The following is a 16,481-nucleotide window of genomic DNA, read 5'->3' on the forward strand; positions in this document are numbered from 1 at the left end:
ATGCCCTTAGCAACTTCATTCTTATTGCTCAAACATGCATAAACCAAAACGGATAAGGCAAGAGAGGACACTGTGGAAGGTAGGAGATGAAGACTGATAAAACAGCTGGGGGTTGGAATAAAATTCTTGCTCTCCAGCCTCTTTCCTGAAACACTAAAGCTCCAAATTTACACAAATAATGCGTAAAAACAAATATAATTATTTTGGCGTGTGCTTACTTGAATTTGGGGCAATATGAAGGGTACTAGAGAAGCTAGGTAATCAAGATAGAATGAAGCACAGAACTGTCGTTTAGCAGTATAAAAAATGGGGGGGAAATTGACTTCTTGCAAAATAAATACTTGGAAATTTTAATTGGAGGGATTGGTTGGGTATTTAAGGAAGGCACACTATAAATGTTAACATTATTGTTTGTTTGTTTGTTTGTTTGTTTGTTTGTTTGTTTGTTTGTTTGTTTGTTATAAAATATTCTGAACTTCTTGCTAGGAAGCAAGCATAAATCTCTCACAATCTGACTCCTGAGCAGCTTTAGTGGAGCACAGTAATTGATTTCCCTTCACTTAGACCCTCTGACACCAACTTATTGTGTTTCAGAACTCTGAAAGTTAACTGAAGGCAAGATGGATGCTACAGTGATATTACCTATTCTGAAGAAAAAGTTAGCCTTCCTTTCAGGTACAGTTTCCTTGTTTTTTATTCAGACTATTCTGTTTCATTGAGATGTGTTGTTACTTGATTCCTTCCCCATCCTTCCTGATAAGGTGCCACAAATATATTGTACACCTCATCTATACTGAAGCTCAGGCTGTTAGTTATTGTGGATACTCAGAAAGTAAGTTTCTTTCTCCATCTTGGATCATTAATCGTCTGTATATAAGTTTTGCTTTGTTATTTTTCACTTTATGTATAATGCTGATAAGTAATGCGAGATCAAGGATCTGCTTACACCTGGCTGGTAATTAATTCTAAAAACACAGGAGGTTCCTGACATCTTTTTCTCCAGACACTGACCAGAATGAGATTCTCCCTCAGGCTAAACTACTCGGATGTCTTCTCTTATGATGTGTTTGACTTTTTAACTGCTTAACCTTTGAAATTATGCACTGAGAAGAGAGCTGACTTGGTAATTTGAAAAGCTGTGAATTTCTGGTTAGTACTTGATAAATTTTGTACTACTGAAATTAATGTTGGACCCTGGAGTGCTGGCTAGCTGCCTAACTATCTCGCTGGTTTTGTTATAGAGAAGAATTGTTCCCGTAAAGCAGGTTTTTATTTGATAATTGAGACCTCGTTCATTCCTAATCATTCCTTTTGAGCACCCGCAGAAAGCTTTCCTTTCTCCCTTAGAACAATATATATATTATTAAACATTTTGTGAAATATGATCTAGGTTTAGTATTTGCTACATTGTAGTCCTAGGAAAAAAATCCTCAAGGTTTACATTATATCTGATTACTAGTTCATTGCTAAATCAGCACAACATGAAACTCTGTCTAAGGGAATAACTCAACTACCATTTATACTTTTGTAGTCTTTAAGGCTATGGAAATGTGTAACTGGTCCCTAAGTGCTCATTAATAGTTGTAAAACTTACTGCATATTCAGAATTACTGCATATACTAAGAACTTTCTCTTGCCTTCAGATGTCTTAGCAGATAGTTATGTAGTTGATTATTCACCGTATAGGCTTAAGGATATGTTGCTGAAGTAAGAAGTTGACTGCATTAAATTCACATATATATATATATATTTGTGTTTGTGTGTGTGTGTGTGTGTGTACATGCTTAATGGGGCCCAAGCCTTGCCAGCCTCTATGAGCCAGCAGCACATTTTGAAATGTGTGGGTGCCAGTCACAACATGGCTGCTGCAATGGGTGTAATATAACAGCTTGGCTGCTGTAAGGGGCATGGTGTGAATGAATGAATGAATGAATTAATTAATTAATTAATATAAGGTGGCAACAACCACACTCACTTCCTTGCACTCTCACAGCACACACCACAGACACACATGCATCTCTCTCGCAGACCACAAATACGCAGACCACACAGTCATACTCTTAGCTCAGTTGGTAGAGCATGTGACCCTTAATCACGTGGTGGCGAGTTCGAGCCTTGGGCAAAAGATTCCTGTGTTGCATGTAGCCTTCATCACCTCTTGCAACTATGCTTGTTTCTGCCCAAGTGCATTTCTCTCACTCACAGAACATCTGCTCCACAATTCGGAAAAGTCCCTTCACAGGCAAAATAAGTGCCTGTCATTTCTAAACAAAAATTCACAATGCTTACCAACCTAGTGCCAGATGGCACCATGATGCCCAAGTCTCCAAGGAAGGCCTTCCTGGGCACCCATGGGTGAATGGTTGGCAATCCCTGCCTTAAGAATTGTCAAGGTGTCAGGTGTGGGCAGTGGCATTGCTGCCCAGCCTCTTCCCTCTGCTTAGAATATTCTCTGCCCACTTCACTGAAAAAGAAGGGGCTTGAGAAGAAGTGATAGCTCACCTAGTCTACTCCTAATTACTTTAAACCGTTAAGGGATTAAACACTTGGTTTGCACCAGCCCCATCTTTAAAAATAAAACATTCCAGCCTCATAAGTAAATGCTTAAAATTTGAACTGCACCTCAAAGCAGGAAAATTCCATTGCCAGCAACAGGGGTTATGTCCAAGAAATATGTACAGAATTGGACAAGTGGAGTTTTTGGGGGGGAAAGGGCAGAGGAGGGCATTGCCAAAATACTGCTTTGATTTCTGATAATCAAAGTGAAATTTCTTTTAGACTCAATTTTGGAATCGACATAGCAAACAAACAGAAGCTGACATGTTATAATTGAGTAATAACTCATTAATAAACGTTATAGAAAATGAGGAGCGACAATAGAGTAAAGGAAAGAATTTACCAGCAGGGCATCTCTTTCCTGGCAGAGACTTTATACAGTAACTTTTCCTGGCAGCCATTAAATGGATGTTGGGCAATCATTTTAATTGCAACTGTGAAATATTTCACCTGTTGCAAACACTTAACTTGGCATAAGCTTTTTACTGATGTCTTTAAAGGCTATTTTCAAATCATATATTATTAATATTTTGCTGGGTTGCATTCATTGGTGGGTGTGCACTTGCAGAATGTGCTTCGGATCATACAAGGTTGGGTACCAAATCTCCACTGATCCCCCTTACTGACTGCAGCCCTCTGTGACATGTCCCATTAAGTTCCAGATGAGCTATCAACCCTCAGGAGCTGGTAGGTGGGTAGGGGATCAGAGGGCAAAAGCCATCAGTGGATACAACCCATTAGTTATTATTTGGATCTAGGGATGCTTCCAGATGGGTATTTATTTTGGGATGGGTGTTCCTTTACAGTGGTACCTCTAGTTACGAACTTAATTCATTCCAGAGGTCCATTCTTAACCTGAAACTGTTCTTAAGTAGATGTGTGCTTTTGCTAATGGAGCCTCTTGCCACCGCTGCACCACCAGCACACGATTTCCGTTCTCATCCTGGGGCAAAGTTCTCAACTCGAGGTAACTCTTCCAGGTTAGCGGAATTTGTATCCTGAAGCGTTTGTAACTCAAGGTACCACTGTACATTGGTACCTCGGGTTACAGACGCTTCAGGTTACAGACGCTTCAGGTTACAGACTCCGCTAACCCAGAAATAGTACCCCGGGTTAAGAACTTTGCTTCAGGATGAGAATAGAAATCGTGCGGCGGCAGCGGGAGGCCCCATTAGCTAAAGTGGTACCTCAGGTTAAGAACAGTTTTAGGTTAAGAACAGACCTCCAGAATGAATTAAGTTCTTAACCCAAGGTACCACTGTATTTTGACTGCATCCACGCAGTGTTGTTTGCCTTAAAAGTGCCAACGTGCATTCCCATGCCCCCAATCTAATCCAGATTTCCCATTTCTAAGAACAAACATGCTCTTGTTGGGGTGTTTCTCATCCCCCAGCTCTGCCAGCTAAACTGTTCACCCACTGCAAATGGAGTGACAGGAGCATGACTCCATTGGTGCTGACTTCCCTCTCCTGCCTGCAGCAAAACATCCAAAATGAGATGTTCCAAGGGCAGGCAGTAGGAGGGACTGAGGCAATTGAGGACTCATTGAATCTCAATTCTCAAGCCAGTTTCACTGCTGTCATGTGATGGATTCGGGCTCAATCATTGACCGTCTACAAGCTGACAGAGTGGTTTTCCTTTCTTCTTAGAACCATGTTTGATTTTACTATAAGCATGCTTTAAAAACACACACACAACATTTTTCAAGCTGGATGGATGTCCTTCTAAAATAGTGTTTCCCCCCCTATTGTTAAACTCTTGTATGAACCTTTTTTTACTTCATGTACCTCCCAGAAGCAAAACCACGTGAAGGCGGGGGGGTGGGGGATTCCCATTGTCCCAAAAGCGCATATTAAATAGGAAAACGTGATTGCAAATGGTACAAGAAGAGGAAGGAAAGTACCTACTCCTTAAGAGGGCTCAGCCGCTTCAAGTTAAAGTATGAATGTGATCTTTGTATTCTCCTGAGCAATGCTGAGTCATTTCCTCTTCCTTCACCTGCTTCCTTTTGTGTCCATTTACTCTTGGCTGAGTTCCTATTCTGTGGGAGAAGTACTGTAATGGCAAACTGTTTGCAGTTTCTGATGCGAAGGCTTAGAAGCTTAAGTCTGGAGAAATCTCAATCACTAGCCTACTTTGTTGATTATTGATCCAGGACGAGGGGATTTGATAGTGTGAGGGAGACTTCCACATCTCTATACTAGGTGTAGCAAAAGGTAATACAGTTGTACCTTGGAAGTTGAGCAGAATCCGTTCTAGAAGTCCGTTCGACTTCCAAAATGTTCAGAAACCAAAGCGCGGCTTCTGATTGGCTGCAGGAAACTCCTGCAGCCAATCAGAAGCCCTATTGGACGTTCAGCTTCCAAAAACAGTTTGCAAAACGGAACAGTCAGTTCCGGGTTTGCGACGTTCAGGAACTAAGCTGTTTGACTTCCAAGGTATGACTGTAGTGGTAAGTAAAGGTAAAGGGACCTCTGACCATTAGGTCCAGTTGTGACCGACTCTGGGGTTGCGGTGCTCATCTCGCTTTATTGGCCGAGGGAGCGCCGGCGTACAGCTTCCAGGTCATGTGGCCAGCATGACTAAGCTGCTTCTGGCGAACCAGAGCAGTGCACGGAAACACCATTTACCTTCCCGTCACACCGGTACCTATTTGTCTGCTTGCACTTTGACATGCTTTCGAACTGCTAGGTTGGCAGGAGCAGGGACCGAGCAACGGGAGCTCACCCCATCGCGGGGATTCAAACCGCTAACCTTCTGATCGGCAAGTCCTAGGCTCTGTGGTTTAAGCCACAGTGCCACCCACGTCCCTGACTGTAGTGGTAGGGACATGAAAAATAAAATCAGGTTTGGTGTTTACCAGTATTACTATTCATATGTGGAAGTGGAACCCATCTACATGTTTTGAAAAAGCCGGAGTCTTGTGCTAGGAGCAGTGGAGATAGGCCCATTAGGGCAAGAGGGGCTCAGCCCTACCCAAGTGCCCAGTAATTTATTTATCCTTCCACAATCCATTTCAAGATCCCGGATATTTTCCCTTCAATCTTGTGTTTCGTAGCCAATCTGCGTTCTCACCACGCAGCTAATCTCAATCCAAAAAGATTGCTATGATTAGACGATTCCACCCATCTGTCTTCCTATCATGTCTACCAGCTCTTTGTTCTGGCTGGGCAGTTTTACGATTACCACAGCACTGTGTTGAACTCATCCCAATGAATTTCTTTCTTCAAACGCCATAGAAATGTTTCCAGTTATGCCAAAATCAGCTGCTGCAAAGGATATAGAATGATTTTTGTTCTATATACTAGCCATTACAGATTGCTTAATGAGCTATTGAGTTCACCTACCGATGAAGTCAGAAATGTGAGGAAATAAAGTGGTGGCAAAAATAGAAATTCCTTTTCCTCTACTTCCTTATAGAACTTTATAAGTCTTGAAAATATATCCTGTGCCTTGCTAAAAAATCTACTTCTACACAAAGCTGCTTTAACATAGTTTCTGGTGAAGGTTAGAAATGGAGATTATTAAATCGTCAAATTGAATAAGCTGTAATTAAATACATCTCAGAGTGACACTGGTCCTCTGCAGCCTTGGTATTGATCCATATATGGCAAGCTGTAGCCTCTTGCCAATTTATGATGTATCTAGTCATGGAATATACTTTGTGCTCAGCTAAAAAAGCCTTGGAAACTGTCCCCCTCCTTAATTTAAAGTTTAAAATTAGTAATGGATGAACTTGTTTTAGAGGATATATATATTATTTGCTGAATAATTTACTGAATTTATATACCGCCCTGTACCTGGAGGTCTCTGGGTGGTTCACAGAATAAAATCAAAATATAAAATCACAGAATACACAATCAAAACAAAAACAACCCAGTAACACCCCCAACCCCCCCCCCACAAATTAAAAGGGCATAAGATATATGCATTACATCCTTAAGCAGAGCAAAGCACACCCAATGGGGGATTTTTTACCACTCTGGGGAACTGTGTGTAGCCCCAGAGAAGCTTTATAGCCTTGGGAGAGAGGGAGCTGTGGAATCCTTGAGCATATCTCACCAAGCCCTAGGAAACTTCTCCAACAAAAACACCCTGTCATTTTTGCAAAGGCTTTCCCCCCCTTAACCTTTTAGGTCTGTGGTAAGTCCCCAAAAACTTTCCACCTAGAAACCACAGTGTTTTAAAATGCAAATTACAGTTTTCAGACATGCCCCCCCCGCTCAAATAGAAGGTTTTTCTGTTGCTGAGTGATTGGTCATCATCTTCTGCTAACCAAATAGCTATTTTGGGTTTACACATTTAACAAAGCTTTGCCCTTTTTATTTATGATCTATACGGGGTTTTTTAAAGTTACAAACCAGCGTACGGTTAAAAACATCAAGTATGTAATGTGATCTCAATGTATGTTCTTTTTGAAGCCTATAGGGGAGAATGTGCATTTCATTATGACTGAGTTGTGCACAACATACTGTCCTAAATAGAGTGTCTTGAATGATTATTTTGATGGCAAATCTTTTGGCAATTTAGGTTATGTGCTTCAGTACACTTGTGAAGAATTAAACAGAAGTTAAGCCTGATTTTGGAACATGTGATTATGTTCGCATATAGCTTCTGTTTTACCCCAGTATCTCGTTCACTTGCATGTACTTTTGCTATAATACATCCATAGAAAAAGGACACGTATCATATTTCATTACAATATTTTTCAAATAATTTTTTTCCTATTATTTTTAGTTCAAACTAACAAATATTTTATTTATTTCACAGGTGGGAAGGATCGAAGAAGTGGCCTCATTCTGACAATTCCATTATGCCTTGAACAAACAAATATGGATGAGCTGAGTGTTACTTTAGACTACCTGCTAAGCATACCAAGGTGGGCATGCCCTTTAAAGCACTGAATAGTATCATTTTGCTTCTAAACTAAATGGTTTTTTGGATAAATACCACCATATTTTCTTGAGGGGGTGTATCTCATTATGTGATATATGACTTAAATAAAAACTGTTTGGAAAGCTCTTGGAAAGAACAATGAGTGACTCGCTAAAGCTTAAGCAAGTAAATAGATGGTGATTTATGTCGTGATAACTGAACTATGCCTTTTTATGTTTTGAATATGTGTCTTTTTTGCAGTGAAAAGTGTAAAGCTAGAGGATTTACCGTTATAGTGGATGGTAGAAAATCTCAGTGGAATATTGTCAAGACTGTTGTGTTAATGCTACAGGTAAGATACCTTCATGAATTTGTAGTGAAGAATTGAGTTCTGTGGAGGTCAATCTGTTCGTATTATAAGACATTGTTGTGCTTACTTTGTGGGAAAGTAGACCTTGTGCAATTTTACATGTTAAAAATGTAGAGTCTGATTTTTAAAACATATCAGCAAATCATGGTACTTTGATACTTTTGAAGCTGAAGTGAGTCTTGAGCTCTTTGCATGTAAAGGAAAGAGTTGATGACTTTTTCATTTGCAGTTTGCAACGAATCAGTTTCATATTTTGTCCAAGTGCAGGAAACCATGGTTTGTAGGAACTGTGACAAACCAACGTTTTTAAAATACTGCTTTGTGAACAAACCTTGAGAATAAGCTTCCCATCTCTTACGCATAAGGAATTCTGTGATCCTGAGGACGTCCACAGCTTGAAGAAAGAAAAAAAACATGGCTTGTTGCTGCCTCTGAACTGAGTTGTAGTTTGGGAAAAATTTTGAAAGCGTTTTGATTGCCTGGGCGCAATTCTCAGTTTCCGTAAGGCTGCTGCAGGTATAAGTTAGTTTTTACACCATCCCTAGAAATCCTGGAATTGCCTCTAACAGTGCAAACCCATAAAGGAATAGGATTGGGCTTTGACGTTTATTATCTCAACTCCATGTCATTTCTTTTTTCAATTTCTATAATAGCATGTGCAATTTCCCCCTGGTATGGCTAGGTTTTAACAGGGACTGAACTTCATTGTGGCAGGTCCTGCCTTTTGGATCACTTGGCCGATGGCAGTCTTGCTGGAATCATCCCTGATTCTTTTTAATATGGCCTTTGCAATATGGTGCGTTTTTTTTTTGTTTTACAAACCAGTTTTTATTGACATGTTATTGGTGCTTTTATTGTTGTTTTCATAGTATTAGGTTTTTATGCTGTGTACCACTTTTGTTATATTTTCTGTGAAAGTACATACATAAAATTGGGAAGAGGGAGAAGCAGGTGAGGCTGCATTGGAGATATGACGCAAGAGTTGCTCATTATTATTTATTCTACTTGAATGAACTGTCCTCTACTTGAATGTTGCTATTTCTAAATAGACCTTCGTTAGAAAGCACTTGGCTTTATGAAAATCTTTAACAGATGTTGCCTTAATGAGATTTGACATTTTGACCCCAAACCATTTTTTGTCAAGTGGCAAGACATACTGCTTTCTTCCTTTTTAGTTCTGTATGAATGCACTTTTACAGGAAGTGTGCTGTCAAGGTCATTGAATAATAAGCACTTTGTTCCTGCCGTCTGTCTATTTAATAAGTTGTGTGTGTTTCCTCATAGAGAGGCAAAATTATGAAGGAACTTGACAGGCAGAGGAAACAACTGTGCATCACAAGGAATTTTTAACAGTTTTCATTTGTGAAGAAAGGCTATCCAGCTGCTTAAATGGGTGGAATATAGAATCTAAACTGCATAAAGAAGACTGTCCTTACCATAGACAGTCGTACCTTGGATCCCACACGCCTTGGCACTCGGGACGTTTTGCTCCTGAACGCCGCAAACCCTGAAGTGACTGTTCCGGTTTGCGACAAGTTTTTTGGAACCCAAACGTCTGATGGGGCTTCCACAGCTTCCGATTGGCTGCAGGAGTTTCAGCCAATCAGAAGCCGCGCTTTGGTTTCCTAATGTTTTGGAAGTCGAACGGACTTAAGGAACGGATTCCGTTCAGCTTCCAAGGTACGACTGTAATCTGTCATATAGAACAAATCATCTTATAGTTGATACTTAAATGAAATTCATTCAGTTTGAAGGCCTTGGCCTCTTTCAAAAGAGACATTTATCAGACTCTCATATTGAGATGCTTCACTTACCTGGGAATAAGTCCAGCTGAGCTCAGTGAATCTTGCTCCTGGGACAGACATGTATAGGATTGCATTGTTAGTGTATGTCTTGGGTTGCTTAAAACTTGTCTTTAAGGTACCAACTTATTACCAGTTACTTTCTTAGATGTTTTGAGTGGTCCATGAAGACCATCTAGCTCATTGATGTTGTCCACAGGTTCTGATAAGTGCCAGATTTGCTATCACCACTGTTTCTGTTGTTGAAGTTCTAGAAAGTTTCCTGTACGTCTAAATGCTATCTGTGCAGGTCTAGGTTACCATACAGTAACTAATGAGTTGTATTTCATTTAAGGTTTTGTATCTTTCATCTTCTTAGAACGTTGTTCCAGCTGAGGTATCACTTGTCTGTGTAGTAAAACCGGATGAATTCTGGGACAAGAAGGTTACACACTTTTGCTTTTGGAAAGAGAAAGATAGACTTGGCTTTGAGGTATGTATATCTGCTTTTTCATTTGTCAGATGTGAACACCAGAGTTGCACATGCAACTAAGTAAAAATTGATCGCTTATAATAGCTACTAATCTACAATGCAATTACCGAATGATTCATTTGCCATCGCAATAAAACTCACTACAGTGGGTTTGCAGTACGTTGTTGTATTAGTTAGTAAGTGTAATTAGTCTGATCATTAGTTCAGACATGATCATTAGTTCAGACATACCACGAGACCTTCAAAACATTTTCAATGATTATAGAACATTATCACTTGAAAGATAATACTTTACTGGCATGAATTTAACTAACTCCTGTTGTTAACCTATATTATAGTTACTCGGAATATTTAAGGTGGATTTTAATTTGTCTGCATTACAGCTTATTTTAACTATTTCTCACTGAACAACTCCTTGTGCCAGGACTTTGTCTTTTGATATTAAACAAGTGCAAAAGATTTGGACAGATCAAGAACTGAAGCATGTTGATTTCAGACAGATTCAAGTCTTGTTCAAACCAAAGCAGGACTTCTCTGGCAGACTCCAAACCAAAGCAGGGATTGCCAAAGCAATTTGGGGAGATTCAAATGTGCAGACATTGTGCCTGCTAGAAGCAAAACTTTTATCTCCAGTCTTCTCTAAAAGGAAAATGCCAGGGTGGGGAAAAGATGAGGGAAAGTTCCTTTTTGACTGACAGGTCTCACATTAAATCAGAGGGAATGGGTTGTGTGTGTTGCTGTGTTGTTGTTTTTTACTAGAGCTGTCCAATCACAGTGCTTTGGTGAAGGGATGCTGAAATAATATATTGCTTGTTCTTGTATGTTCTGTGCTCTTTGCTAGTTTTGTTAGTGGTGCTTGCTTGGCAAATGCTTAAGTCCTTCTGCCTCTGTGCCACATACCTGCACATCTACTCTTGCCAAATCAGCTTTGAACTTTTGTTTCCTTGAGATTCAGTGGCATTTGGGCAGCATTCAAGCCTGAAGGCACTTAGCCTTCTGAAATTTCGCAAGCTACTTTCCTAGGGGCCCCTAGGATGCAATTTTCATAATAAAATTGGTTCCCACAAAAACCACAGGGAGTAGAGTCCCTTTTTGTTCTCTCTTCACACTTACCCCACCCCTAAAAAATCAGTTTTGAAGATGCTAAGCACAAAACCCCATGGAACTATTGGTGCATAACTTCATGGGCTTCTTACTTGGAGAACCTTTCTTATGTACGTTCCCTTCATGCAAACAGAACAACAGGAGAGATTCAGTAAATCCTTTATAATTACCCCAGTTGGTTGCAAAGCCCTAAAGTCTATCTTTGCAGAAAAACTGTTGCAACTACCCTTTCGACATGTGACATGATTGATGCTCTTAGAAGATACTAAGAAGCTTGCAAATTTTATCCACTTCTTTCAGAAAAAAGATGTTGGGCTTCCTTTTTAAAGGTGCCTAGTCAAAAAGCCCCGGGACCTGTATCTCTTTAAATTGGCAGGGCTTGTGCACTCACAAGGGGCTACTGTGCCTGTGAATTTCACCTAATTTCATAAAAAAAGAATAAGAAATACAAACATTAATAATAATGAGGAGGGAAGTTATAGCATTTTTTAAAAAAATCAAACTTCCACGTAATAGTGAATGGGGGAGGCACAAAGCTTAATTTATCTGAATCTGGATTCAGACTCAAACCTAATTAGGTTGTTTTCTGAATTGCTGAATTGGGTCTGGCAACATCTGGAATGCACCACGTTGGCTACCCTTGTCAAAGTGAAATACATATTTTGAAGTTGTTTTGTGGATGTTTATCTAATGTCATCTGGGCCCTTGGTTTGCTTGTAATAATTGTAAAAATGGCAACCTTCTGTAGTTTGAAATTTACTTCTGATAAATGTTTTCCCCTATGACTGATCTGTCTCCTACTATGACTTGGCACTGACAATTTCCCAGACATAATTAACAGAATGCTTGAAGTAAAAATCTGATGTACTAATGAGCCTGGGATAATATCCAGATTCTAGCACTTTTACGAAATGTGGGCAGTTTTTATTATTTGACTTGAAGGTCTAATTCAATATCAGTCACTTAATCATAAAAAATGTATTCAATTAAATTTATAATGGAGAGGCTTTTAATTGAGAATTTTCAGTGGCCATGTGGATAATTTCTGCTGCTGTAGCTGAACCTCAATTATGAAGATAAAACCTTGTAAGTTTAAGTGAAACAAAATTACTGCACTGAAATTTGCATGTGTTGGTTTCTGTAATTGAGTTCCACTATAGTCTGTTGAAAATGCAACAGGAAACTAGGGAACTAATTGGTGTGGTCTTTGTCTTCATAAGAATGTTACAAATGGATGTGATATGTTCACAATAAGGGATTTTCATGGCTTGAGTATGAACTTGTGACTGCAGTATAAATAGAAAGAAAAATGCTTTCACTGGACCTACTTTTGTGATGTTTGTGTAGATAAGCTTGCTGAGGTAATGCATTTCATATCATCTAGTACCAAAGTGTATCCAATTGTTTTCTAGTGTAAGAAATGTCTATTCAGAATTAAGTCCCACAGGTATTGTCTTCAACAACATCCATGACTTATCCGATGATGGCGCAGTCATTAACAAAATTGACAATTGCAATGATTTTACGAAATTTCCATTTCTTTCAAGGATAAAGAGCTTGCTTGCTATTTCAGCAGAATTTCATTAACATGAGCGCAATTGCAGCTGTCTGTTGATATGAAGCTCTTGGTAGAAAGAAGTAAAACCACTGGGGAACTGAATAGAGCACGGTTAAGCCCTATCACCACCGTTCTTGCTAGCCATGAATAGCACCATAGGGGTGGCCATAGGAAGCCAAAAGGGAAATAAGAGCCCTCAGGCATAAATTATTGATGCTGTTTGTCTGTGCCACCATCTGTCCAGTTATATCTTGATTCTCAAAGAAGCTTCATCTTTTCACTATAAATTGATATTGCACCCAAGTCTGTTGCCAAATAAGCCATTTGCACTCAGGTGTTGTTTCTTTTTCTTTTCACGATTCTCCCCGCCCCAAAACTAATGTAAGAAATGGAAACTGTAATATTGTATATAGCCTTCCTGTTGTTGACACTAAAGCATCTTCACGTCTTGTGAAAGGAAGGTGTAAATTCGCATAAGGAGCAGGAAAAAGCATTTGGTGTGAACGGCTTCCCTTTGGAAAAGATAAGATCTGGTATAATAGCAGTGGTTAATGTAATTTCTGAGGGGAGAGTAGCTTGAGATGCAGATGCAAAAGATAGATCAAACTAAAAGCTTTTAATGCCTAGGGCATTGTTAACTGAACAGTTTGGAAATTATTTTTAAAAAGCAGCATGGTGTCCAAATTAATTTTTTTACCATGAATGTGTTTAAGGATATCTACATTAATTAGGGGGGAAGCATACTTTCTGATATGGGACGTGGGTAGCGCTGTGGGTTAAACCACAGAGCCTAGGACTTGTCGATCAGAAGGTCGGTGGTTCGAATCCCCGCGACGGGGTGAGCTCCCGTGGGTCGGTCCCTGCTCCTGCCAACTTAGCATTTCGAAAGCACGTCAAAGTGCAAGTAGATAAATAGGTACCGCTCTGGCAGGAAGGTAAACGGCATTTCTGAGCGCTGCTCTGGTTCACCAGAAGCAGCTTAGTCACGCTGGCCACATGACCTGGAAGCTGTCTGCGGTCAAACGCCGGTTCCCTCGGCATATAGAGCGAGATGAGCGCGCAACCCCAGAGTCGGTCACGACTGGACCTAATGGCCCTTTACCTTTTGTACTTTCCGATACAGTCACACCTTGGTTGTTGAACACCTGTACATCTACGTTTTGGCTCCCGAACTCCGCAAACCTGGAAGTAAGTGTTCCGGTTTGCGAACTTGTTTGGAAGCCGAACATCCAACTCAGGTTCCATGGCTTCTGATTGAGTGCAGGCATCAGAAGCCGTGCGTTGGTTTTCAAACTTTTTCGGAAGTCGAACGGACTTCCGGAATGGAATCCGTTCGAGAACCAAGGTATGACTGTGTATGCAGCCTGGCCATGAAAAAGGTGAGACCATTTGAAATGTGAAACATTTTGCTGATGCAGGTTGTTGTTGTTGTTTAGTCGTTTAGTTGTGTCCGACTCTTCGTGACCCCATGGACCAGAGCACGCTAGGCACTTCTGTCTCCCACTGCCTCCCGCAGTCTGCTCAAACTCATGCTGGTAGCTTCGAGAACACTGTCCAACCATCTCGTCCTCTGTCGTCCCCTTCTCCTTGTGCCCTCCATCTTTCCCAACATCAGGGTCTTTTCCAGGGAGTCTTCTCTTCTCATGAGGTGGCCAAAGTACTGGAGCCTCAGCTTCAGGATCTGTCCTTCCAGTGAGCACTCGGGGCTGATTGCCTTCAGAATGGTTAGGTTTGATCTTCTTGCAGTCCCTGGGACTCTCAAGAGTCTCAAGAGTTTGATGCAGGTTACTTGTAATCATATTTCACAATAAGGGTTCCACCTTGTTGTGAAGAATTGCTTTCTTTGATCGGGCCAGTTGGTATATACTAGTGCTGGGTCACTTAGTAGATTTTATTATAAGGAGGCTGCTGAAGAGACCAGAGACCATCTTGGCTGTCTCTTAGTGCAGACCCAGAATCATCGAGCCTGAGCTTCCACTGCTGCCGCCCACCATTAAACCGCCATTGGCAGGATTGGCAGCAACAGCAGAAGATATATTTTATTCTCTTGTTAATTATGCTGTTTTAAATGTGCATTTTACATTTGACTTCCTTTAGTAATGTTTTCTTTTGAAATCACATACATATACATATACATAGAGAGAGAGAAAGAGAGACTGGAACCTCTGTTGTCGCAGGTAATCTGTTCTGGAAGACCATTCGACTTCCGGAAACGTTCGACAACTGAGGCGCAATTGCCAGCCGTCTTTCGACTTCTGAGGCGCATTTGAAAATGGAAGCATTCACTTCCGGGTTGTCGGTTGTCTGAATTTTTCGGCTTCCGAAGCGTTCGGCAACCACGGTTCCACTGTAGTTAACTTTGCTGCATTGAATGTGCCTTCTGTAGTTGACTTCCTTTGTAATGCTTTATTTTGAAACCTTGTAATGTTTTATTTTGAAATTCTTAAGATAATATTTTACTTTCCTGTCAAGTATGTTACTTTGAATGTATACTTTATATTTGATTTTTTTCAGTAATGTTCTATTCTGGATTGTTTATTTGATGGTTGAATGTATTGTAAACCGCTTTGAGATTTTTTCTTAAAAATATAAAGTGCCGTAGAAATGAAATTAGTAGTAATAATTACTATAGTAAGCTGCTTTCCTGCTGAATTCATTGAGAGCAAGAAACCAAATGAAGCGGAATCTTTTCTATCACAGGAGTATTTAACCTGCTTTCAACAGGAAAACGCTTCATTAAATTACTTTTTGTTAAAAAAAATCATATTGTTTGATGATGTTTAATTGCTACTTAGTGCACATAACTAGAAATTATGATAATATAATTTGGGAGCGCAACATATCCACTAGCCATGCATATAGCATGTACTCTCTCTTTCTGCAGGGAAAATGCAAATCAGTTGCTACCCTCAAGGTTAGCCTGCATTTTCCCAGGTGATCGTCTCCTCCTTTGAGTCTAACAAAACTGTACTGTTGAAACTTAATGAAGATAAAAACTAGGCTAAGTGCAGATTGCTAATGAATTGTATTTTTAATCATGATCAACAAGTCATTCTGAAATGGCCAGGTGCTCAAACTGGAGTATAACGGGGGCGGCAATATGGTGTCCTCCAGATCTTGTGCATTACCATATTGGCCTGAATATAAGCTGCACCTTTAAAATTCAGGGGGGGGGGAGAGAAAAAAAAAGAGAGAATACCTGAATATAAGCTTCTCCCCTAAAATTCTGCAGGCACTCACACCTGTTCCGTTTTACCGTATGTCTGTTTCAGCAGCGATACCGCAAAAGCCCATGTTGGTAAGGTCGTGAATTTAAGCCGCACTGTAACTTTTCACGGTTGGAATTGGCGGGGGGGGGGGAGTGCGGCTTATATTCAGGCTAATATGGTACAACTTAAGTCATCTTGGACCATTGGCCATGTGAACTAGGGATGATGGATGTTTGTTTACACAGCATTTGCAGGACATCCCCTTGGCTTTCCCTTGAATACATGGTAGCCCTTTTCCAGGGTTAGATTAAATATGTCTCCATAGCTGCTTTCATTGTTTTCTTTTTTTATTAAAAAGCGACCACAGGGGAGGGGCTGAGCAGAATTGGGACCTGGAAGGGGCATTAACCTTTTGCTCCTGTTGTGGTCCCTATTGGAATGGGGACACCCTCAGTTCCGACTGTTTGCCCATGGGATCTTTCCTTCTTTTTTTTTTTTATAAATATTTATTAAAGTTTTTAAATATAAATGCACA

At 40.2% G+C, this 16,481-nt stretch overlaps 1 protein-coding gene across 3 annotated transcripts in view; it reads left to right on the top strand.

Annotated features, from left to right (window-relative positions):
- Positions 1–16,481, top strand: part of SESTD1 (SEC14 and spectrin domain containing 1) — a 59,239-nt gene that overhangs the window by 11,460 nt on the left and 31,298 nt on the right. For all 3 annotated transcript variants that reach the window (XM_081874078.1, XM_081874080.1, XM_081874079.1), the window contains exons 3-6: positions 595–675; positions 7,327–7,435; positions 7,693–7,783; positions 9,962–10,075. In XM_081874078.1, coding sequence (XP_081730204.1) covers positions 621–675; positions 7,327–7,435; positions 7,693–7,783; positions 9,962–10,075 — 369 coding nt within the window. In that variant the 5' untranslated portion in view covers positions 595–620. The remainder of the gene's footprint in view (positions 1–594; positions 676–7,326; positions 7,436–7,692; positions 7,784–9,961; positions 10,076–16,481) is intronic.

Source organism: Podarcis erhardii, assembly GCF_964252035.2.
Source record: "Podarcis erhardii genome assembly, chromosome: 1".
NCBI lineage: Eukaryota > Metazoa > Chordata > Lepidosauria > Squamata > Lacertidae > Podarcis > Podarcis erhardii.